Genomic DNA, 26885 nt, shown 5'->3' with positions numbered 1-26885 from the left:
AGCACACATGCTGGAGGGTCTCAGAAGTTCCCCAACTCTGCAGAAGGGTCTGAAGACCTGTGGGTGACAAGGATTGGACCCCCACCCCAGTTTCTGACAAGTCGGCCAGTAGGTGAATGAGTGCTCTTTGTTTCTGTCTTGGTCTGACTATTACTATGTTGCTGTTCTGTTCCATGTGTTCATGTCTCTGAAAAGCTTAAACTGAGATAAGCAGGTAGCTCCTGCCAAGTGGGGCTTGCTTACTGCAAGAAAGGCCATCTGTTAGATGGGGCTCGATAACAGTGAGTGAGGCTGTCATCTCAGTGTCTGTTGGTTGTCTGTGTCACTATTACTTGTTTCTGTTTACTAACCTCCCTAGTTTTCCTAGAGAGAGAGAGAGACATGGCAAGGGCCTTTTTCTGATGCTGTTCTCTTGCCCTCTGGCCCTCAGCCAGCTACAAGGGCTGCAAGAAGTGGATAGTGCTACTGGGACTTGGCTTAGCCTGCAGGAAAGGTCTGCAGCCAGCCAGCGGTCTCTAAGAGGGATGCAATATGATGATTAATAATTAATGTGTATACCTTTAAAGAGAATGATCCCATTTTTAATGTAAATATTCTGCAGCAAAGAATCACCAGCTCTAATTTTTTTTTTTTTTAATGAAGAAAACTAATCGCACTCACACTCACTTGGGCAGGGAGGAGACTATGGGGAGATACGTTCATTCGAACGAATATTGATAAACTGTGCAAACACTGAACAGGGAATCTGGGGTTTGGCCAGAGGGGTTAACAATATCTTTTTCAGGACTCCCAAGAGCATACTTTGTGCCCACCAGCACTGCTGGTCCTCCTTACCTTCCTAAGCCAACTTCTTCACTATGATAACAAGTCAAGGTCTAATCTTGGCTGCTGGCCAGCTGCTAGCTTGAACACTCAAAAAATGTTTAAAATGTAACTTTAGCCTTGTAACGTTGGTGGCCCACATCTTTAATCCCAGCACTCAGGAGGCAGAGGCAGGTGGATCTCTGTGAGTTCAAGACCAGCCTGGTCTACAGAGCTAGTTCCAGGACAGCCTCTAAAGCCACAGAAACCCTGTCTCGAAAAACAAAAACAAAAACAAAAACCCTGTAACTTTAAAATAAAAATACATGGGTGTTGGTCATTTGGATTCAATTGGTTACAAATTGTTATTGGTTAAGATAAAAAAAATACTGTTAATCTCAATTGGTATAAGTTTTACATGTTGCAAATTTAAAATTCCTATTATGATACATACATACATTTCTGCTCTTGTTTGACATGTTGCACCTATGTACTGTTCTGGGCTGCTGAAAAATCACAGAAAAAGACCTTATGGAAATTTACATGTTGTCTGGAAGTTGAAAAAAAAAAAAAAAAGATGAAACTAAAACAAAAACGAAAAAAGTTTGTCTATGTCTGGCTGAACCAGAGCGCGGCGTCCACCCTTGACCAGCAAGAAAGACACCACACCGAGGAATCTTCTTCAAACACAGTTTAATCGGGAACCTCTTTGCTTTGTACAGTGTATAATGGCGGCGGGCGGGCCCCGGGCCGAGGGAGACGGGGCTTGATATAGTCTACATCTACCAATCACCTAACCCTACGTGGCGCGCCAGGATAGGTTGTCTCCAAGCAGAATTAAGAGGATACATGACCTTTACCATATTTGGAGTTGTTTACTACAGTGAGCGCTCGCCGTCGGGCTGGCGGAGGGCAGAAACCGGCGCCATCTTTTGGGTGCGGTTTTCTGCAGCTCCCTACACCAGAGGAGCAAAGATAGGAAAAGTCTGACCTAAGAGTGCAGGAAAAGTTGTAGAAGGGCAGAGAGGATGTGAACAATACTGAGTTTAGAAGGAAACTAGAAAACATGTTGGAGATATAACCATAGTAGGTTAATTCTGATTGGTTTTCTTCATAAAAAAAAAAAAAAGCTGGTGATTCTTTGCTTCACAAGATGCCCAAGGGAAAGAAGACCAAGGGGAAGAAGGTGGTCCCAGCCCCCGCCATCGTGACCGGAGGCCAAAAGGTGGTGAATCCTTTGTTTGAGAAAAGGCCTAAGAACTTTGGCATTGAGCAGGACATCCAGCCCAAAAGAGATCTCATATACTTCATCAAATGGCCCCGTTACATTATGCTGCAGCGGCAAAGGGCCATCCTCTAAAAGCTTCTCAAAGTTCCTCCTGCCATTAACCAGTTCACCCAGGCCCTGGACCGGTCTGGGTGAACTGGTTTAGCTACCCAGCTGCTTAAGCTTTCCCACAAATACAGGCCAGAGACAAAGCAGAAGAAGCAGAGGCTGTTGGCCCGTGCTGAGAAGAAGGCTGCTTGCTGGCAAAGGGGATGCCCCAACTAAGAGGCCAACTGTCCTTCGAGCAGTATCAAATACAGTCACCATCTTGGTGGAGAACAAGAAGGCTCAGCTGGTGGTAATCACCCACGCTGTAGACCCCATTGAGCTGGTGGTCTTCCTGCCTGCCCTGGGTCGGAAGATGGGGGTCCCCTACTGCATCAACAAGGGAAAAGCCAGGCTGTGACGGCTGATCCATAGGAAGACATGTATCACCGTTGCCTTCACACAGGTTAACTCGGAAGACAAGGGTGCTCTGGCTAAGCTTGTGGAAGCTATTATGACCAATTACAATGACAGATACTATGAGATCTTCCGCCACTGGGGAGGCAATATCCTGGGTCCTAAATCTGTGGCTCGAATTGCCAAGATGGAAAAGGCAAAGACCAAAGAACTCACTACTAAACTGTGTTAAATGTACACTCACTGCTAAGTTTTCTGTACATAAATACTAATTTATCTTCCAAAAAATGGGATCATTCTCTTTAAAGGTACACAAATTAATAATTAATCACCATATTGCAACCTTCTTAGTTCTATATAATTGGCTTCCTATGAAATCAGGGCTAAAGCTCATGACTATTCAGAGTTTCACAGAGAAGTCCAAACCTATTTCTTAAAAAATGTCAACATCAACTCTATGGTCTGTAAATAAAAGTTGTGGTCTAACTGCTCCTATAATTTCTATAAAACGTACTTACCAAAAAGAAAAAAAGAAAAAAAAAAAAAAACAGGACCTGAGAGGTCCATTTGACTAATATATCTATAGGATAACATAATGGCCAGTTTGTTGTTACCAAACTTGGTGATGTTTTCAAGATTAGGTCTAAATTTTTTAACTCAGATATATTTAATAGATAATGGTCCTCAAACCTGTGGAAGATCTGATAAACATGGCACTTAAATTATTTGATAAAAGCTTACTTTGACAGACACTCCCAGCTCCGAGCAATGACTCCAAGGAAGATATAAAACACCACCACCATGAAACCTGGATTGTTGACAGCACTGACCACTGGGCAACATGACCTCATCTCAACACCTGCTGCCAGAATCCAGCCCAGACTGTGGACAAGTGAAACACTGACAAAATAAAGTCAGTCTCCCCAGGAAAAACTCTTGCCTTGTGAGTCTTGCAGCTGAAGATTGATATTGCCCTGCCAATGCTATGAAGGCCACAGGAACCTGGGCTGGCTGTCTGGGTTATAGACAGTCTCCATTGTTTTTTAATAGATTTAAAAACTGATCAGTTTACACGCAGACAGAATTTATCCTTATCAGATCTCTGTTGGTATTGATGTTGGTATTATAGGCCAGCCATAACTCTGTCAGCATAACAACAACAGGTAACCAGAGTCTTCTCCAAGGTTGCAGCCACCTTGATCAAGTTCATTGATTAATACATTAGCTAGTTAAAGTTACTAAGTTTCTTGATCTATTAAAGAGAGAGAGAGAGAGACAAACAGGTTTGCCTTACTCACGGGCTTCATATTAAGGGATAACCTAAAATGGTTGTTCTTAATAATAACCGCTTATATTTCTGGTAAATAATTAAATAAAAATGCAAAAGTCTAAGTTCTAAGGGTCTGAAATCATAAAGGCTTGGATTGTGATGGTCTAAAATATTTTTAAAAGTATTAATACAATTTATAAAGATACAAAAAGTAACTTAAGGTTTATATAAAAATGCTTCAGATTTCTTTCCCCTTCCATAATAATATTATACAAGGATTTCAAAAGTTCAGAGTTTAACATGAATAAAGTTCTAACGAGCTAATAGAGCAATGACTGCTTACTGTTTGGGTCACAAGCTCAAGATTCTAGATTTGTTTTGGTTATCTTCCAAACATAGACTTACTTCCTGAGACTGAACAAGCAGTTTCTGAGGAAAAGCCACAAATAAAGGACAATCAATCTCCAACACCCTAACAGCCAGGAGGAGGCCTGGTACATGCAGTACTAGGCCAGGCCAGGCCTGAGCCAGCCTCCACAGCAGCTCAAGGACAGGGCCTGATTCCAGGCCTGCCCAAAAATGGAAAACTGTAACCCTGGCCAGCCCCTTACTAGCCCCAGACACTTAGAAGGTACTAATTTGATTGCCACTTGCTTAAGCCAATCATATCTAAAATGACCTAACTTCCTTAGACACTCCCCTCAGTAAGGCTTATTATTTAAAATGATTTTTAAACTTAAATATATTTATATTCTTTTCCTCCCCTGAGTTCTTCAATATCCCCTCTCCCTCCCTAATACCCACCCAGCATTAAGTTCAGTCTCAGAAAACCAAAAACACAATGTAAAACAAAACATGCCAAACCAAGAAAACAACACACACACACACACACACACACACACACCACTCAAAACATACCAAACCAAGAAAACAGCACACACACACACCGCAAAAGAAAAAAAAAAATAACCACCAAACTGTAACCAAATAAAAGCACACACACTGGGCAGTGGTGGCACACACCTTTAATCCCAGAACTTCAGAGGCAGAGGCAGGCTAATCTTTGTGAGCTTGAGGCCAGCCTGGCCTACAAAGCAATTTCCAGGATAGCCAGAGGCTGCTGCACAGAGAAATCCTGTCTCAAAAAAAAAAAAAAAAAAAAAAAAAAAAAAAAAAAAAAAATTAAAAAAAGCACACACACATAGTAAAAAAAGAAAAGGAAAAGAAAACTTTGGAGTCTGGTATGTGTTGATCAACTTCTCCTGAACATGAGGCCTGTCCTGGAGTGTCACACCATTGAAGAAAACCTTTTTTTTTTTTTTTTTTTTTTTCTCCAAGCAGATATAAATGACAGTTCAGTTGTTAACCATTACCCTAGTGGCTTAGTTTTCACTCATTCATTCACTCAGTCATTTTTAAAATATAATAAAATAAAGTATCATAGGATAATCCCGTCACATCAAAGTTGGACAAGACAAACCAACAGAAGGAAAAGAGCCTATGAGAAGACACAAGAATCAGAGGCACACTTGTTCCCACATTCAAGAGTCCCATAAAACACTAACCTGGAAGCCAGAATAAAAGCTCTGAGGACCTGGTGCAGATCCATGCAGGCCCTCTGCATGCTGCTTCAGCCACTGAGAGCATACGAGCTTTGCTGCTGTTAATATACAGGGTCTTGTTTTCTCGGTATTCTCCATCCCCTCTGGCCCTTTCCCTCTTCCACAGAAAATAGGGGAAATTTTGAAAAATCGATTTCTTCAGTTATTTCAGGTAGGGTGCTCAAGAAAAGCCTCCTTGAGGACGGTCAGTTGGTGGAGATGAATTAAGCAAGGAAGAGGGGCAAGCCTGGAAGCTCAGTGAGGCAGAACAACCCACGACCGAGGAGCACTGGGACAAAACAGGCTTGACTATTTCAATCCCTGCAGCAAGGCCTCTGGGGCTAGCACAGAAAATGGGGTGAACCGGGGCAAGAATCACGGCTAAGTCGGAAAGACCCAAACATTTGGGTTTTATTGGCAGGGGAGCCTGTTTGTATCATAGGAACAGTAGAAATCTATTGGACCAACTTAAGATGGGAGATGACAATCCACTTTTTTTTCTTTTTTCTTTTTTCTTTTTTTTTTTTTTTTTTTTTTTTTTTTTTTTTTTTTTTGAGACAGGGTTTTTCTGTGTAGCTTTGGAGCCTGTCCTGGAACTCACTCTGTAGACCAGGCTGGCCTCAAATTCACAGAGAGCTGCCTGCTGAGTGCTGGGATTAAAGGCTTGTGTCACCACAGCCCAGCCTAAAGACTTTGTATTGTGTGAATTGGTGTTTTGTCTGCATTCATGACTATGTGAGTGTATCAGGTCTTCTGAAATTGTAGTTGTGGTTGCTGGGAATTGAACCCAGGGCCTCTGGAAGAGCAGACAGGACTCTTAAGCACTGAGCCACCTCTCTAGCCCCGGCATGACACATATTTAAAAATTCTCCCCAGCTGCCTTCTGGAAAGAAGATCCGAGGAGGGGCATGAGTAGCAAATGAGTTGGTGAGGTGGCTGCCCCAGGATGAGAAGAGATGATGGTGACTGACACTGTGGTGTTGGCACTAGCTGGGAAGGGAGGAGATACAGTCAGCTTCACTTACCCAAACTAAACCTGACATCTGTGTACCACTCCTTGGGATATTCTGCGCAGTAAATCAGATAGTAGGCTTGAAGAAATCCATTTCCGATGCAAAAGACAATCGCTCTCAGAAAGAGCATCACCGGGAAAGGCCTCCCTCTGGTGAGCAAGGAGTAAATAAATGTCCTAGGATGGAAGAAGAAAGTGATTAAGTCTTCATTGGTTGGAAGCGGGGAGGGGAAGTTAAAAGAGAGAAGGGGAGGAGAGGTCAAACCACAAAACAGTCCAAGCCACATCAAAGTCATTATTGCAAATGCTTTCCCCTTAAATTTGGCCCAGTCAGTAAAGCGTTTGACTTGCAAGCATGGAGACCTGAGTTTGATCCCACAATCTGTTTTTTTGTTTTTGTTTTTGTTTTTTTGTTTGGTTTTGCCTGCCATGGTGGCATGCACTTTTTAATCTAGCACAGGGGACATAAAGACATGCATTAAATGGACGATTACTATCTAATTCTAGAACAACAGGTTTTGCTGGTTTGAGGGGGTTGGTTTTTAGGTTTTGGCTTGGATTTTTTGGGGGTAGTTTTTGGTGGGTTTGTTTTTTTGTCTTATGACATTAAAAATGCATAGAAATAGCTAGGCAGTGGTGCACGCCTTTAATCCCAGCACTCAGGAGGCAGAGGCAGGTGGATCTCTGTGAGTTCGAAACCAGCCTGGTCTACAGAGTGAGTTCCAGGACATCAGGGCTGTTTCACAGAGAAACCCTGTCTTGAAAAACCAAAAAAAGAAAAAGAAAGAAAGAAATGCTTAGAAACTGCCATTTGGTACCTCATTTTATTGACACAACAGCCTTGAAAGGGAGGTACTAGCCCCATCCAGCAGTGGATGATGGTAGTGGGAAGATAGAAGAATTATCACCCCTATAAAAATCAAGATAAAAATTGGCTCCACAAAAATTGCCAAAATCAATTTTTTCTTTCAGAACTTTGGATATTAGCTAAAAACTTGCAGCACCCCGCAGGACTCTTTAAAGAAAGGCTGAATTTTATTGAAGGCAACAAACCCTGTGCCATTAACTTACCTTAGACCCATTTGCCATGCTCTTGCTCTCTGCGACTTTAAAACTGATAGCCCATGTTCTGTGGTGATATATTATTTATGATTTAATAAATCCACTGGAGATCAAAATGCAAAGCTACCCACGGCCACAGAGTCAGGCAGTGGTGAGACACACCTTTAATCCCAGTAGCCATACTTGCTAGCCATAGAGTCCAGGCAGTGGTGAGACACATCTTTAATCCCAGGACTCAGGAGACAGCCAGATGGATCTCTGTGAGTTCAAGGCCACACTGAGCTACATGAAATTGATCCAATCTAAAAGAGAAACAGCTCACACAAAGGTGATCTTAGCACTTGGGATCATATGCCTTTAATCCCAGCACTAGGGAGGTGGAGACAGGAGTGATATGGCTGGGCTGAGAGAGGAAAATAAGGCCGGGAGGCAGGAACTCGGGGATTGCAGTCTGAGGCTTGGTGGAGAGCAGTGCAGTCTGCATTACTCTCTGAGGATTCGTGGAGACAGGATCGTCCATTTCAGTCTGAGGTAGAGGTAAGAGCTACTGGCTGGCCGCTTTGTTTCTCTGATCTTCAGCCTGAACCCCAGTATCTCTGTCATTGGGTCTTTTATTAATCGTGTTACAATGTTCCAAGTTTTGGTGAGAGCAGGAGGGAGTGAGGCTTTTTAGTCTCATTCTGGAAGAGAAGCCCTTACTCCAGCCTTCTAGTGGCCCCCTGCAGAGCTCTGCTGAAAAGCCTTGTCTGTACCCCACCTGAGGCAAAGCTGAATGACTTAGCCATGTCTGTGGTGTCTTTATAGCTGGGTATCCTGGGGTGATGGCAGGAGGAGTAAAGATAAACCACATAAAAGTTTGAAAGGAAAAAGCTAGGGAATAAGATGTTCACAGGAGTTTGGCAAAGCTCGGATGGGAAGAGTGCTCATTGGAAATATCGATAGGGATGGGGAGTTAAGAAAAAAATGGTCCTCTCCAAGGTCTGGGAGTAAAGATCTTCCAGCAGCAATATGCAACCAGACCTTCATCCATCAACACCACTCCCCTAGGGGAGCTAGGGTGTCATGGAGAAATAGCTAATCAGACATCGGAGGCAGGGAGGATAGAAGGTATGTCAGGGATGTTTTATCGAGTTGTAAAGTAAAGAAACAATTAAAGATGAATGGGAGATGGGATGTTGCCCCAATTATAGACACCAACTGCTCCACTAGCCAAACTTGTGATAAACAGGGTGTGAAAAAAGTGGCTGAAGACAATTGTAAATATTGGATTAAAAAAAAAAGTTCTGTGAGTTCACATGGGCCCATTAAAAATATTAAGAATTTTGTCAGCACTAGAGGTGACTATTACATTAAGTCCTTACTCTGATAAAATGTAACTAGAGGGGCAATTGAGCATTTATCCTACATCCATGCTCGCCCCTGCCTTCTTACACTTAATAGTTTCAATTGATGAGCAAAAGTTTTTCCTCGAAGTAAAACAGCAACAAGGAAACACTACAATTAGAAAAGCTGTCCTTGGAGGAACTCCAAAGTCACCCACAGACTGTCATCTTTCTAAGACTTATTTTTAAAAGAGCTACTATGTACAAAAGAATCGAAGAATCAGTTCGGGCAGGATTTTGAATGAAGACACTGCCATCCCTTATTATAGGGACCTCACGCAAGAAGGCAATCAGCACAAGCTATTTCTTCTCTTGCTCCTAAATTCAACCCTGGAGAAGTGGCAGTTGTAAAATCTATGAGAAACCCCTGCAGAGACAGGAGGCCGGTAGGTGAGGCAGACGCCCAGCAGTAACTGAAGCCAGTGGTTCTGTCATACAGCCCGCCACATTCACACAGTTAATATGTTGCAGTCTGTAGTCTCCTCCCCCCAGAGCTGCAGACTGCCTGATACCCCGATGATGATGGCTCTGGGGAGCACTGTTTTGTGATGCTCGTGGTTCTCTCCTGTTTCTTGAGTTCACAGGAGGACACTGACTGGGGCCTGCTCTTTATCCATGACCTAGCTCACATGGCAAAGAATCTTAGGAGAAATGACTATGAGCCAAGATAACTGGACACCTGAGGAGTACAGCAACTAAAGAAATAGCCAACAGTATAAAATATGCAAACATCTTGAGTAAATAATGAGCAACACATACTGGGTAAAGAGGAATTACAACAGAATGACTTTAAATAAGCCCCAGAGTATCCTCCAAGAAATGTTTTCTTCGAGGCAGGAAATGTCAGTTAAAAGGGAACGACGTGACAATACAAGATATGAAAAAATACACTAGTTAAAGAATACAATACTCCCTCCCTGGGGAGCAGAAAGGGGTTGGGATGGGGGGGGTCAGTGGGGGACAGGGGAGGAGGGGACGGGGAGGGAACTGAGATTAACATGTAAAAGAAGCTTGTTTCTAATTTAAATTAAAATTTAAAAAAAATAAAATAAAAATAAAGAGTGCAATACTTAGAATAAACAGCAGATGGTTTTGAGCTGGAAGTTCAGGAAGGAATGAGTGACTGGACTCAAGATGTTATGCAAGGGAAAAACGGACCATATCCATTAGGGCTTTTGTTTTTATCTGTTTATCTGTGTGTATATGTATGTATGTATGTATGTATGTATGTGTGTGTGTGTGTCTATGTGTGTCTGTGCCTGCCTGTGTGTGTATGTATGCATGTATGTATGTATGTGTATCTGTATGTCTGTCTGTATGCATATATGTGTTTGTGTGTCTGCCTGTGTCTGCCTGTGTGTGTATGTGTATCTGTCTGTCTGTCTGTATGTATGTATGTGTGTGTTTTTGTGTCTGCCTCTGTGTATGTGTGCATCTGTTTGTATGTATGTATGTATATATGTCTATATGTCTGTGTGTCTGCCTGTGTCTGTGTATCTGGCTGTCTGTATGTATATGTCTGTCTGTCTGTGTGTCTGTAGGTCTGTGTGTGCCTGTCTGTCTGCCTGCCTGTCTGTCTTTCTGTGTAGTGTACGGTGTGGGAGCAGAGCAAGCGCATGACACCATACATGGAGGTAGGAACATAACTTGTGGAGTCAGTTTACTCCTTCCACCTTTTCCTGGAGTCTAAGATCCAACTCAGATGCTCAGGCTTTCATAGCTGGTGTTTTTGCATGTGACTCCCTAGCCCAACAGTTACAATTAAATTTTTTTCCTGGTTGGGAAAATGTTTAGGTACCAGAAATATAGTGGAAGAGATAGCAATGATTTTCAACACATTTTGTCTGAAAAGATGAGCAGATAAGGCTTGGTTACAAAGTTAGAGATACAACACGCATTCAGTGATATCCAGGATGTCACACTGAGTTTAAGGCCAAGGAAATAAAATGATGGATTTTCAGAGGCAAAATCTTCAGATCAAAGTCTGTAATTTTATATATGGGAAAGCTAGAGCCTAAGGAAGTTAAAATAATATGCCCATAATTATAGATTCAACTGATGGAGTAACAGCAAGACCTAGGTTTTCTAGGTCTGATGAGACAGCTTAGTTAGTCGGTGCTAGCTGCAAAAGCAGGAAAGCCTGGGTTTGGTTCCCTGGCACCCACATAAGAGCCAGCTGAAAGAGCACACATTTGCAGCCTCCTGCTGTGGCCTCAGAGACAGGAGGATCCCTGGGGAGCACTAGCCAGGGTTTCTAGCCAAATCTATTAGCTCCAAGTTCAGTGAGAGACCCTGACTCACAAAATAAGGGCCTGGGGAGATTGCTTAGCGGTCAAGGCCATGTGTTGCTTTTGCAGAAGACCTGAGTTCAATTTCCATTGCCCACAGCAATCCATAACTCCAGTTCCAGGAAATCCAGTGCTCTCTTCTGATCTCCATGGGTACCAGTCACACACATGGTGCACAGACATAAGGCCTCTGCATGCACACACACACATTCACTGGTGCACACACACATAAACCATGTATACATAAAATACAGTCCAACTAAATTAAACAAATATAGGTCTTTTGCTAGGTTCAATAACCTACACTAGACTTGTTGATTACTCCTGAATTGATATTTCCAAAAACTACAACGAACTGTTATATGTGAATGGGTGGCATGCTCATCACCGCAATTAAGTAAGCCTGAGATCTTGCTATGTCAAACAAGACCTAATTACATGTTTACTTCTTCAAGCATCCAGGTGCATAAGCTTGTGGCGACTCTCTTAAAAGGACAGGTGGGCCACATTCATCACAGAACTAGAAACAGGTCTGAAAATCTCAGGCACTGGAGCTGAATTTCATGTGTTGGAAACTGCCTCACTCAGGTTCTTATGTTGATGGTGTTTTGGAGATGGGACCTAAGGAATGTGGTTAATCTACTCTTGGGTTGACAGCCTATTGAAGGAGTTAAGAGCAAGTGTTGTAAAAGCAGCCCTTTATGGTACACATGTCCTGTCTTGCCGTGTGATGTGATGCCGTCTCTGTCATGTTGTAATGCAGAAAGGATACCCTCACCAGGCCCCATCTCCAAAACACCATCAACATATGAACATGAGAGATGCAGCTTCAAACACAATGCACAGATGCTGGTATCATGCTCTTGAACTCCCCAGGCCCTAGCACTGTAAGCTAAAGAAACTCTAATCTTTTATACAGAACAAGTCTTGGGTATTTTTTATACCAACGGAAGATGAACTAAGACTTGACATTGTAAGTTTCATATTCACTTATACACACACACACACACACACACACACACACACATGCATCCATGGATGCACACACTCAAGTGCACACACACATACTAGCCTTTCATCTGACCATCTGCAGACAATAAAGAACAGACAGGGCCTGGAGACCATGACAGAAAGCACAGTTGCACTTTAGATAGGACTTCTAGCTTCAAAGCCCGGATGCCTGCTCTTAGATTTCATCAGCAAGCCTAACAAAAGCACCGGATTTGGAGTCAGAAAACTTAGAAGAGTTTTGCATTACATAGAAATGGGACCTTATTCCTCCCCTCTCACCTCCCAGGATCACTGTGAGGTCAAACTTGGCAATCCAAGCATCGCTGTGAGGTCAAACTTGGTAATCTAAAGCATGTAGTGCAGTGATAAAGTACTTGCTTAGCATGCTCAAGGCATTGGGCTCTGTCTCTAGCACCACAAATAAACATTCAAATAGGACTGGAGAGATGGCTCAGGGGTTAAGAGCACTGGCTGTTCTTCCAAAGGTCCTGAGTCTAATTTTCAGCAACCACATGATGGCTCACAACCAACTATAGTGGGACCTGATGCCCTCTTCTGTCACGCAGGCATGCAGGCAGAATGTTGTATACATAATAAATAAATAAATCTTTAAAAAAAACTATTCAAATAATCTATGGAGACAGGCATTTAAACTGAAGCATGATTTGTAGGGAGAATTTCCACGTACCTGTAGCTCTGACCACGCCTGTTTGGGCGTGGTCACAGGTACACAGAAGGGATGGGATAAAAGGACTCAGGAGGAGGCTCTCGCCCTCTCTCGGGGTTCAGGCCAGGTCTTAGAGTGTGTCTAAGACTGGGCTTCTCGGAGTGACAATCTGGTTATCGGTTCTCATATGAGTATTCCTTCTTAATAAATATACCACTTAATAACCATATCCCATGTTTGATTCTGTTCCCCATCAGCTGGTGTCAGGAATTGGCCCAAGATCCCATGCCCACTTCCTCTGTAGCCACTGGGAAGGAGCTGCACTTCTTCTTTGGCCAGCGAACACCGCAAATTTTAGCTAAAACTATAGGCTACCTTACTCCTTATTCCCCACATTATATTCAGATGCAGACCCCTAAGTCCCCTATGGAGCCCTCTCTCCATTCAATCACAACAGTGAACACACTTATTTCCATGAATAAAAACCACCACATTGGCCTCCCATGTCCTTAAACATGCAAAAGAAATGAGAGGAGACTGCAGCTCTAGCACTGGAGTATGTCTGCAAGTCCACTGGCCTCAGGGATGTTTCCTCCTGGGCACAATGAAAATCAAATGGAGAAAGCAAGTACTTCCTGGAGGTGACATTCGAGCTTGATGGATTCTCCTTCTCCATGACAGATCTTGGGCAAGCGTCTTGTTGGTAAGCTGAGGCTAGTCATAACTATACCATGATCACAAAAATTAAATACAACCCTGCAAGAACAAGTATCTAACACAAGATTACCACTGAACATTCATTTCCCCCAGACGTCCATACTTGAAAGCTTCAGGGGCCAAAAGGTAGATTAAACTAGAGGTAGGTTAAGCTCTCACGTAGAAAGGGTCTAGAAGGCCAACAGAAAGTCATTTGAAAAAAATAACTGCTTGCTTCCTAACAGTGTAGTCTTGTTGGTTTCAACCATGTACCCAAATGAGTCCAAATACCCGGCTCATGATGACTCCAAAGTAAGCCATATATCCAAACTAACCTTACGGCCTCCTAAATCAATAATCATTGCTTCCTAACCAAAGGGATGTCTTGGGGCAGTAACAAAGTAACAAAGAGCCAGAGGTGTGAGATGCAAGGAGTTCCTTTGTTGTTCAGACCACAGCACAGCTGGGGTACGGCAGCGATACTCTGGTTCAGCATTCAGGACTCAAGATCTTTCAGCAGGGCCTTGGGCGTGTAGATGAGCAAAAACAGGAAAATGTGGAAGACACTGTAAGTTTTATTGAGAATCAAGCTTCAGGATAGAAATGCCATATTATATTCTCATCCTCGTTCCTTGTCCCCACACAACCATAGGGGAAAATGGAAAATATAGCCCACTAGTTTTCCCAGTGGGAAAAGGAAAAGAAATTTAGTAACTATAGAGAATGGGTAGGAATCCAGAAGCCCTCAGGAACAAACAAGGCTCTTAGGATACAAACAACTTTGCTTCGGGAAGCTGGAAGCAATCCAAAACAATACATAGCTCAGTATAGAAGAAAAGATGAAAACAATGAAGAGAAGGGAGAGAGTTAGCTGGCTCCTGAAACTGCAAATCAATACCAGAGAGTTACAGGCAAGTTTCCCCTTCAGGTCTGTGATGGTTCCTGTTTTTTATCAGCCTGACAAGAATCGAGAATCCCCCCCCCCGGGAGATGGTCCTTTGACGTGCCTGTGAGAAATTATTTTGATGACATTAATTGATGCGGGAAGGTCCATCTTAATTGTGGCCAGAACCATCTCCTGAGCTGAGAATCCCAGACTATACAATGGAAAGAAAGGGAGCTGGGCATTAGCATGTGTGTACTTCCTATTCTCAGCATCCCTGATTGTGTGTGATATGACCAGCTACTTCAAGCTCCCACCATCCTGACATCATCACTGTGATAGACTGTACTCTGAAACTATGAGGCAGAATAAAGTAGCCCCTTCCCCCTTAAATTAATTTTTCAGAGTATTTTATCTGAAACTTTTATTATTATTTTATGTGTATGGGTGTGTGTGTATGTATGTATGTATGTATGTATGTGCACCAGGTGCTTGCAGTGCCTATAGAGGCCAGAAGAGGGCATTAGATTCCCCTAGAGATTGAGTTATATATGGTTTTGAGCTGCCTCATCCGTGCTGGGAATGGAGCTATGGTCCTCTGAAGAGCAGCCAGTGAGTGCTCTTAGTCACTGAGCAATCTCTCCCACCTGAGTAGTTTTATCACAGCAACAAAAGAAACTAAGGGGCACCCTGTGCCCTACTATTCTCTATGGCTATTTCCATGCTGTGGGACCATGTCTCTTTAATTCCTTCCTACACTTTTAATGTAAATTTTAATTCTTTTATGCTCATTCAGATGGAGCCTGATAAGTATTCTGCAAACATATGGCTTTCTGTCATTGCTAAGTAAATGTTCAGTCAAAGGAAGAAACTTAGAAATAATACATCTTGTATCGACCAACTCATATTTAACTAAATCTTCTTCAAATATAAGAGCTATTGCTAAGATTATCAAGCCAATTGAAGACTCTTCATGATATGAAACTTTAGACTTCATTGTCAATCAAAATAAATTCAAATTCTGCAAACACATACAAAGCTTCCATGTATTATATTTAGCTGTTCTATACAGTGACCCTGTGTCCTCTTTCGTTCACTGTCCCATTTCCCTGGTTTCTTTTACAGCAAAACTCCTCTGAAGAGCGGCCCATACATGACATCTCTACGATGTTTGCTCATCTACTTACCTCCTTCCCCACCACCCCGCACCACATTTCTAGAACAAGATCAGATTTTTAGGCCACTCCCATCTTATGGAAACAGTTCCTGCAAGCATCCCACACTCCCTTGGTTCTTCAGCTTCATTGATTAGTCCTGATTTTCCCTTATGGGTTTCTCCCCAATCCTTTGTCCTCCAAATATTGATGTCCCAGGTCTCAGGACTTTTTTCTTTGCCAACAACCTCCATCAATGTGATAACATCTCAAATACTAAATAGTGTCACTATGGTCTGATTGCAACCATATTAGGAAGTGAGGTCTTTGGGGCAATGTGTGGGTCTCAAGGGCTCTCACCTAGTGAATTGACAGACTCTTCTACTGGAGGGTTTATGGGAGTGGCTACTTGTTCTTGCCTTTCTAAGCTGCAACAAGTGCAAACACTATAAGAAGGCCCTCACCAGATGCCTTCATACTGAATCCCCCAGCCTCCAGAACTGTGAGGGTTAAATTCACATTCATTACAAAGTGTCCAGTGTGGGGTGCTGTCCTAGAAGCATAAAGTAAACTAAGACAGCCATCCATGCCACCAGTCACTCAGATTCATTGACTACTAATAGACTAGAAGTTCCCTACCATTGATGGTATGGAGAGTTCAGTTTTAACATACACAAACAAGACTCCAAATCTCCCACTCTCAAACCCGCACTTCCTCAAGGCTTCCTCATCCCAGAAAATTCCTAGTTGAGTCTTGCAATTCCAGTCTAAAGATCTCTCTCCCAGCCGGGCGCTGGTGTACACACCTTTAATCCCAGCACTCTGGAGGCAGAGGCAGGCATATCTCTCTCTCTCCCTTTCTTTCTCCTACCTCCCTCTACTTCTGGTGAATTCATTAGCAAATTCTGTCATCTGTATCTTAGAACCTTACTTCTAGAATGCAATCATATCTTACCCACTCGTCTCCCGAACAGCTTTGCAAAATCCTCCTCCATTGACAACCACACTCCCTCCACTAATGTCTCTTCTCTCCATGGCAAATCCAGTCAATCCCTAATCTGGACCACATCACCTCCCCTTAAACCCACCCCATCTTGTAGCTAAAGAAAAGCATGAATCCTTAGGATTTCCTTCGAGATCCCAGATTTGCTATGTTGGGTTCCCCAATGACATCCACAACCTCAACTCCACCTTTTCCTTTGTCCACCTCACTCAGCTGCTCTGGCTTCTCTGCTTTACCCCAGCAAGGCCAGCACACGCCATCTCAGACCTTGTGTCACAGGTTTGGAAAGCTCTTACCCAAGCATCCACAGGGCCCATCATGGTTTTTGTTTGTTGTTGTTGGCTATGCTCAAATATCAGTTTCCCTGACCATCCTGTACAAAACAGGACCCTGAAGCCCCTTCCTCGCTGTCCTCATGAGCCTGCTTTGCATTTCCAATAGCTCTATTTGCTAGGCAGCAATACAATGTACTAGGTTGCTTATTAACTGTTTCTTCAAACTAAAATGTACAGTTCCTATGCAGAAGGAGAGGCCAAAAGACTGTAAGAACCAAGGGGAATGGATGACACTAAGGAAACAGTGTTTTCCTGACACAGCAGGACTGAAAGACATAGGAACTTAGATGTGCATGCACAGAGACAGGGTCCCAGTGCTGAGATAGTGAAACAGACATGAACGTCCACCCCTAACCAAGATGCTATCTCCAACTGATAACTGCTCACAAAGGAAAAATTAGCCTCTCCAAGGGAGTCCCCAGTAGGTATATCAACCACACTTAAGGCCAGCCCCATGCCAAACAGTCGATGACCAACTTGAAACAAACTGAAAGGTATTTGTGGAGCTTTTTTGTCTCATATTGCTTTGTTTTGGCATTTTTCCCTTACTAGTCTTTTGTTTGTGCATTATGGTTTCTTATTTTGTGTCTTTATGGTGTGTGTGGTGTGTGTTCTCTCTTTGTTTCTTTTTTTGTTAGTTGCTCATTGTTATATACTTGTTTGTTTTATTTGCCTGTTTGTTTTCTTAAGAGAGAGATAAAGAAGGCACAGAGTTTGAAGGTGAGGCATTGGGAATGATCTAGGAAGAAATGAGGAAGGGGAATATGTGAATAGAATATATTGAATAAAAATTATTTTCAATTAAAAAATGCAAAATTCCTAAGGAGTGTGTTATTATCTATTCTGTTTATCATTGTATCTCCAGCACCTGGCACACAGTGAGCCTGGAATTAATATGGAATGGGTGAGAGTCTGTCACCTGCTATAAATGAAGACATCCAGTACACAAATCTTAAAATTCTATTCCCCTGAAGGTGCATCAGAACTTTCACTTACAGGATGGTGAACCACATGTACTTTTCACCTAGTCTTCTTGCTACACATGACTAAGTTGCTGGACATTGTTCATAAAACAAGTGTAAGAGGATTGATTCTAAGTGGTGACAGAAAAAAGGCACCCAGCAAAGACTTAGAGACACAAAGAACAAGGCCACATTGAGTTCCTTGGATTTTCTTTTTGCCTCCTCTTTGTAGAGTTAGAGCTGATGGAACTAGCAACCATAAGATACAATAAGCATAGACACAAAACACAGTGGGAATTCCCCCATTCTGTTCCCCTACCCCCACCCCCTCTCCCGAGACCAGGAAGAAAATAGCCTAGCAAAAAAGGAAAAAATTTAGCACCACTCCCGCCCACCAAGAAAATTCAGAAAAGTTTTCCCACCCCACCCCTCAGCTGGGAAAACCACTTTAAGCCTATCAGTTGTCACAGTGGGTAAGCGGAAGCCAGCACTTCAGTGTTTTCAGTGAAAGGTGAGATCTTATGGGGAGTCTGTCCACCCTGACCCTAATCCTCCTCCTGATCTGGGTGCTGTTTAGAAAAGGCTTAGTGGAGAGTGGGGATATTCTCCACTTCCTAACCATAGTGAGGCCGCTCACTCCTACTCCATGGAGTCAGAAGAGACTATTTGGGAAGAGAAAGGAAACACAAAGTGTAGTGGCATCCCAAGATGTCACTACAAACAAGTTTCCTAGCAGCTAAATGTCAGTGGAGGGTAAGTTTGAATTCAGAACTCCCATCCCCTGCAACTGTAACAAGGATTCTTTGCATTCAGGTAACCTGGACTTCTGCCCACACCTGGCAGTGGTGTGGTGGTGCTCCCACATCCTTACTGGTAGTGTACCCACAACCTTAGCTAAAGCAATGTTAGGAGATACTGATGAAATAGAAGACTCAGACTATTGGTACAGCTTAGTGGTTGACACATGCATAGCATGCATAAGCCCTGGGCACTGTCCCAACACACACACACACACACACACACACACACACACACACACACACACCACATACCACACACCAAAGCAAGATTCAAAGTTTCATAATTCTTGTATGTCACAGTTGAAAGTCATTCACCATTCCAAGTACTAGGAAGATCTCAAATTGAAAGAAAAAATTAAATAGACGCCAATACATATAATATGTAATTCTTAGGACTGAGAAGATGGCACAGTAGATACAAGTTTTGGCCACACAGACATGAAAACATGAGTCAAATACCCAAAACTCACATAAAAGCAGAATGCTGCAGCTGCAGAGTTTGCAATCCTAGCGCTCCTATGGGGAGATGGGAGACAGGGATGGAAGAATTCAGCCTGGTGTATAAAGAGGAAAAAGACCCTGTCTCAAACAAGGTAAGAAGGCAAGGACCAACACCCAAGGTGGTTCTCTGACTTCTACATAAATGACATTAGCATGCACATATCTGCAGCATTCACATACAGGAATGTACACACACATACCCACAAAACTCAAAAACAATTTTTTTCAAGAAAAATGACCCCATTGTTGTGCTGCATAGATTTATTGTCAACTTGACACAAGTTAAAGTCACTGAGAGGAGGGAACCTCGATTAAGAAAATGCCTCCATAAGATAGGGCTGTAGGCAAGTCTGTAGGGCATTTTCATAATTAGTTATTGATGGAGAAAGGGCCAGCCCATTGTACATGGTGCCATCCTTGGGCTGGTGGTCCTAGGTTCTATAAAAAAAAAAAAAAAAAAGGCTGAACAAGCCATGAGGAGCAAACCAGTAAGCAACACCCTCCATGGCCACTGCATTAGTTCCTGCCTCCAGGTTTCTGCCCTATTTGAGTTCTTATCCTGACTCCCTTCAACCCAATGATACCCACTCGCCTATGGTTATTGTAGCACTGCTCACAATAGTCACTGTGGAACTAGTCTTGGTATCTATCTATGATGAATGACTTTTGAAAGTATGGCCCATCATATTCACAATGGAGTTTTGGTCAGCTGTAAAGAAGAATGGGATTATGGTACTTGCAGTAAAATGAATGCAATTGGAGATGGTCACATTTAACAGAAGAAACCAGATTCAGAATGACAGATTTGATATGGTTTCTCTCCTATGTGGATCCTAGATTATTCATAGATACATTCAATTCATATATACACACATACATGTTTACATGATGTGAAGGTAGAAAGACTATGGGGAAGAAAGAGAGCTAGAAGGAGGTGGTGAAAGGAAGAAAGGGAATAATGGGATTGAACGTGGTCAAAGGACATGATATAACTGAATGAAAGGTCTTAATGAAGCCTGTCAACATGCACACTGAGCACACCAATAAAAACTACAAAGAAGAAATATTGCCCTAGGGTCCAGTTGCCCTGATCAAAGGGCACAGCCTTCAAAGATGGATGCACCCCAGTGTGGCTCGTTTATACACCTATCTCCAGTCCATTGCTTACTTAGACAAAAAAAAAAAAAAGAGTAAGGAAAGCATATTGAAGTGTCTATGACTTTGTTGAGTGAAAGCTTCAGGCCTGTCTGTCATCACCATCGCTGGTGTCTCCCATTCTATGTTCCCTACTCTGTGACCCTGAAATCACATTGCCATCCACAACTGCATGAGGTACAGGACTTGTGTAAAGGATGTCATCAGTTTTCCATCATCTGTAGCCTTCCCCAAGTTTAGAAACATACAAAATGAGACCTAAAGGTCCCTGCACATCAAGCATGAGAATGGATGAAGAAACAGTATTAAGGGGCTGGAGAGAGTTCTCAGTGGTTAAGAGCTGCTGCTCTTCCAGAGGACTCAGTGTGGAATCCCCTTCATCCACATCAAGTGGTTCATGAATGCCTATAACAAAAGAAACAATTTTTTTAAAGAAAGAAAGGGATTACAGTGGAACATAACAGATTCCCTTGGAAAACTGGTACTCAGTTTAGAAATACAAACAATAGTCGTGCAGGTGTGGCACATGCCTTTAATCCCAACACTTGGGAAGCAGTGGCAGGTGGCTCTCTGAGTTCAAGGCCAGCCTGGCCTACAAAGAAAGTTCCAGGACAGCAAGGGCTACACAAAGAAACCCTGCCTCAAGAAAAAAAGAGAAAAAAGGAAGGAGGGAAGGAAGGAAGGTAGGAAGGAAGGAAGGAAGGAAGGAAGGAAGGAAGGAAGGAAGGCAAACAATGGGTTTAGATGTGTCATGAATATAATAAACAGGGACCACTCAATGCCACAAGATGGTCAAATTAGCAAAGATGAATTACAAAGCCCATTGGAGATACATCTGCTTCCAGTGAATTTGGAGTAATGGGAACTGGATTTATCCTTCCTCCTAGAAATAAGCAAGACACATAATATGAAACAATAAACACTAGAAAATGAAAGACAGTGTCTTCAATTATTTTCCTGCTACTATGATAAAATACTCTCTCCAAAGCACCTTAATGGAGAAGGGGTTTGTTAATCTCTTAGTTCCAGGTCACAGTGCATCAGAACAAGAAAGCCACAGTGTCAGTTAGCAATAAATGTATGCATGCTAGTGGTCAAATTATTTCTCCATTTATAGATTCCAGGGTTCACTACCTAGGGAACAGCGCCACCAATAGAGAGCAGCAGGTCTTTTGTCTCAATGAAGGTACTCAAGATAACCCCCCAGTGACATAATCATAGACCCATCTCCAAAGAGATTAATTGTACATTTTTCTTAGTTGACAATGGACACTGACTATCATATACAGGTATCTCTGGGAAACAAGGAACAAACTATGTGAACCTTATAACTAACCCAGAGTGCTGTTTTGAGATAATTTCTAGGCTGAAGTACAAGGAAGGGGGAGTCGAAGCTAAAGCTACAAGATTCTTGAGTCATGAGATCAAGACGTATCTAATGCTTATTACAGAGTACTGAAGAGAGAGACCCAGAGTGCTGAAGAGGTCTTCTTCAAGCATTCAGAGATGCTAACTGGTGAATTCAGTGAAGAGATGGCTCATCACTGGCTGCTCTTTCAGAGGACCTGAGTTCAATTTCCAGTACCCACATGGTGGCTCACAATCATCTGTAATGAGATCTGGTGCCCTCCTCTTGCATACATAACAAATTAAATAAATTTTGCTGAGTATTGGTGCTACACACCTTTAATCCCAGCACTTAGGAGGCAGAGGCAGGCGGATCTCTGTGAGTTTGAGGCCAGCCTGGTCTACACAGCAAGTTCCAGGTCAGGCTCCAAAAGCTACACAGAGAAACCCTGTTTCAAAAAAGAAAATCACCAAAAGATTAAGAACAGACCAATCTGATAGAGGCAATTCCACAGTTGAGGTTACTTTTCCCCAGGTAACTCTAGTTTGTATCAAACTGACAAAACCTAATTAGCTTTAGGAGTTCAGCTGGCCCTGATTGTAGAAGTGACCAAATATTATTTTTACTAGTAGTCCTATATCCATGTATCCATTTTTTGTTTTTGTTTTGTTTTTTGTTTGTTTGTTTTTGAGGAAACTCCTTTTGAACATTTCCCTTGAGTTCAGATTTTAGCTCTCTCTCTCTCTCTCTCTTTCCCTCTCCCTCTGCCTGTCCCTCTCCCTCTCTCCCTGTACCCCCCAAATGAATTGCTTTTCCAATACTATTAAATATTACCAGATTATTTTTACAGAAAACATGAATAATTTTCAGTGACCTATGGCCATTCACACAGGATTTCAAATGTTTTTTAGGGACTAATTTAAGTATGTTCAATATGAAACTGAATTGTACACTTTAGTGTACAATCTTACGTTTTAGGTGTGTGCATACCCATGACCCCACATCATGTCAAACACATCCGTTACCACCAAGGGATCCTTCATATCCTCTGTACCTTCAGCAAACCACGGGGTGTCCCTTCCATCACCATATGCTCTTTGGACTTTATAGAAATGGAATAATAATGCATGGGTTCTTTTTGGCTTGATTCCTTTTTCCTAGAGTTATTTTACCCTTTTTCCATACTATAACATGTGCCAATACTCCATTTTATTTCTGAGTAATGGCTCATTATATATTTATATCTCAGTTTATTACTTTCACCTATTGACCAATATTTACATTATTTCCAGTTTAGAGCCACCATCAGAACTACTGCAAATGTTTCCACACAAGTCATTCTATGAACATACACTTTTACTGGGGCAGAGGATATCCAGAAATGAAATGTCATGAACTCAAGAGCATATAAGCACTTATTTTTACATTTTTTCAATGTTTAACTTTTTCACTGTCAAAATATTTTCCAAAGAACTTATCATTTTACATTTCAGGCAGCAATGTATGAGAGCGCCTATGGCTACACACTCTTTTAGCATACTTAGTAGGTTCCTAATGATATCATAGTTGAATTTGGATTTTTCCAGCTATCTCAGGATGAGAATTTTTTCATGTTCTCATTGGGCATTTGGCTATTTTCTTGGTAAAATATGTATCTGTGTAATTTTTCCACTTAAAAAATGTAAGGTGTAAAGCCAATTATTAGAGGAGAAGAATGGATTTTTAGTAAGTAGTGATAGAATTGGCTGTCCATATGCAGAAGGACTTTTGATTCATATTCTAATGCAAAAGATATCAGTGAATTATAGGACAAAATACAAAACCCCAAACTGCACATCTTCTAGAAGGAAGTACAAGAGAGTGCCCTTGTTACCAAAGGTTAGGCAAAGGCTTCTTAAATATGACAATAAAAGCACATGGATAAATGGGAAAACCAGAGCTGCTAAATTAAATGCCCCTGCTTTTCAGAAGATAGAGAATTAAAGAGAAAGGAAAAACTACAAGCTGAGAGAATAATACTTGTTAAGTGCCTCCCTGGCAAAATATTTGTGTCCAAGATATATAAATAACCCTAAAGTTTAATAAGAAAACAATTGAGGGCCTGGAAAGATGGTTCAGTGGTTAAGAGCACTGACTGCTCTCCCAGAAGACCTGGGTTCAATTCCCAGCTCCCACATAGCAGCTCATAACTGTCTTAACTCTAAGATTTGACAGCCTCACACAGATATACATGAAGGCAAAACTGCAATGCACATAAAATAAAAATAAATAAATAATTTTAAAAAGATATTCGAATAGACTGCTATTTAGAGTTGTTCACTAAATAGGTAACTTTAGGCATGTAAAAGAGCTCCCCTGAGAGATGGGGGTCACACAACACCTGAGGCTGGAAGTGCAGTCACCTGTGTTGTTAAAAGAAAATGGGAGAAGCCAAGAGGCAGATGCTTTTCACTGAAAAGGATCTTCAGATAGAAGGAAGGTAGGAAGAGAAGGAGGGAGGGAGGGAGGGATGGAGAGAGGGAGGGAGAGGAGGGGGAGGTAGAGGAGGAGAAGAAGAGTACCCTATTTTGTTCAAAGTACCCCATGTACCCCATTTTGTAATAAAGAGTCAGCCTGGGCAACATGGATCAAATAAAATGGAACAATTTTACAAATGGCCCAGAATCTGACTTGAGGCTTTGGTAATAGCACCAGCCAGTAAATACCAGTGATGTTTAGAATTAAAAAGTTGGGAAACAGTCCAAGACTGAGTGTATAGAGTGCAGGATGGTTCTAAGCCAGGGGTCACCAGATGGGGCCCCTTTCATGACAGGACATCACATTTCCACCCACAAACCCAAAGATGGACCATCGTTTGGGGGTAGTTCAGCACTTGCCCTCCCATGGACACCCCACTCCACTCGCCCACCACGGCTCTACATGTACTCACTGAAGAATAGCACAAGCTAGAACAAAATGAGATGACCCATGTAAATCATCAACATGATGCCCGGAACACCCAGAGCCCAATAAATATTGGCTTCCCCTCCCCCTCTCCCTGCTTCCATAACCAAATGGAAGGCAAATTGCACTCTTGGCCCCAATTCAGAGGTTTTTAAATTTTAGAGCTCCTGTGTCAGGCTGAGGGTCATTAGAGGCTTCTGGGTTGAGGACAGAAACTTTTGAAACAACTTAAGTTGGGCTTGAGGCTCCTTGATGGATCTACCTAAAGAGAGTCAACAGCAGGGTGGAAAGTATTCCAGGTTCCAGAAGCAAATTGCCACATCCTGGCAAAACTCCTAAGATAGAAAACTACTCTATCCTGTGTAATAACAAAAGAAAATACATGTTCCCCTCTCCAACTGCCCTTGGCCCAATCCTCAATTGGCCAGTGTGAGAACAGGATCTTTCAAAGGGTGTGTCCAGTTCAGTCCTTCCATCTTCTTGAGCAAGCATGACTTGGGGGAAAACCCCAGTTGTCCAGCCACTGTGGCTGCTGGTAGCTTGAAGATATGGTGGTAGAGGATCCACGTGGTTCTCACTTTCCACTAAACCAGCTTTGTCAGTAGGAAGTGTGTCAAACTGGAATTGGTTCTGTCTGGGAAGCAGCAGTGGAGCTGTTTGGGGACCCTCTCAAAACCCATCCACAATCTACCCTGTCTCATGAACACTCAAACACAGACAGGTCCCAGGGCTCTCAACTGTGTCCTGCTCGTCGTCGCTGCTCAGAGTCATCTGACACAAGTGACCATACAGAGTTTGGCAGCAGGATCTGACACCCCAAGGCCAGTGACAGCTCTGCCTCCAACTGCCTGCCCAGCAGGATCCGACACACCTGGACATTGCCGACACCCGGGTAACAGTGACACCTCCATCCACAAGAAGAGGACCGACACCAGAGTATTGGATCTGTTTGCATCTACCAGAAGGGAACCTGATGGCTCTTACATGCTTTTCCCCTCCAAGCAAGCACCCAGCACATAGTTCCTTTTGTCTCCCATAAGGCTGGGCATGCTGACAGACATTCAAGACTCTGGTAAAGGTGAGTAGTTCAAGTTCACTCTCCCCTTTGTTATGTAAGTCAGTATCGATCACCTCACCACAAATTTGATCCCTGTTTCCTTGTTTTTGTTTGTTATTTTTCAGTGACCTAGATTAGAGACAACATGAGCAAGGAGTTGGCCCTTTCTGTCATGTGTGTAAGAGTGAAATGGCCGGCTCAGAAACATCTGAGGCAAGTGACCTGCATGCCGGACCCAGTTCAGCGGTGGCGGTGGGTTCGGAAACTCAATCACCAGAGCCAGCCTGGCCTCCATCCTCCGGCCCAGGTAGGCCAGGAACTGTTTCCAGAGACCATGGATGCCACCCAGACTACTATACTCAGCAAAGCTTTCAATCATTATAGATGAAGAAAACAAGATATTCCATGATAAAACCAGATTCAAACAATACATATCCACCAATCCAGCCCTACAGAAAGTACTGGAAGGTAAACTGCAACCCAGGGAAGTTAACTACAACCAGAAAAACATAGGCAATAGATAATCCCAACTTACCAACAGTCAAAAGAAAAAAGGGATAGAATCCCACACATAATCTTGCCACCATCACCAAATCAAAAACAAACAAGAATGAACAATAATCAATGGTCATTAATATCCATCAACATTAATGGTCTTAACTCCCCTATAAAAAGACACAGATTAGCAGAATGGATAAGAAGACAGAATCCTTCCTTCTGCTGCATACAAGAAACTCACCTCAACCTCAAAGACAGATGGTACCTAAGAATTAAAGGTTGGGGAAAGATCTTCCAATCAAATGGACCAAAGAAACAAGCGGGGGTAGCAATTCTAATATCCAACAAATTGGACTTTAAACTAAAATCAGTCAAAAGAGATGAAGAAGGTCATTTCCTACTCATCACAGAAGAAATCCATCAGGATAAAGTCTCAATTCTGAACATTTATGACCCAAATACAAAGGCATCATGTTTGTAAAAGAAACTTTACTAAAACTCAAATCACACATAAAACCACAGTGGGAGATTTCAACACCCCACTCTCACCACTGGACAGGAACACCAGACAGAAACTTAACAAAGAAACAAAAGAACTAATAGAAGTTATGGCACAATTGGACTTAACAGATGTCTATAGAACATTCCACCCAAATACAAAACAATTTACCTTCTTCTCAGCGCCACATGGAACCTTCTCTAAAATCGACCACATACTTGGCAACAT

At 42.5% G+C, this 26885-nt stretch overlaps 1 protein-coding gene and 1 pseudogene across 1 annotated transcript in view; one reads left to right on the top strand and one right to left on the bottom strand.

The window, feature by feature from the left end:
• The window catches only part of Srd5a2 (steroid 5 alpha-reductase 2), a 45652-nt gene that overhangs the window by 9131 nt on the left and 9636 nt on the right, over window positions 1-26885 (bottom strand). Inside the window, exon 2 of the mRNA XM_027426100.2 lies at window positions 6427-6590. Coding sequence (XP_027281901.1) covers window positions 6427-6590 — 164 coding nt within the window. The remainder of the gene's footprint in view (window positions 1-6426; window positions 6591-26885) is intronic.
• On the top strand, window positions 1955-2762 carry LOC103163080 (annotated as a pseudogene).

The sequence above is a fragment of the Cricetulus griseus genome, chromosome 7 (genome assembly GCF_003668045.3).
Source record: "Cricetulus griseus strain 17A/GY chromosome 7, alternate assembly CriGri-PICRH-1.0, whole genome shotgun sequence".
NCBI lineage: Eukaryota > Metazoa > Chordata > Mammalia > Rodentia > Cricetidae > Cricetulus > Cricetulus griseus.
Note: the sequence above shows the minus strand (reverse complement) of the source record. Positions and strands in the feature narration are given on the sequence as shown.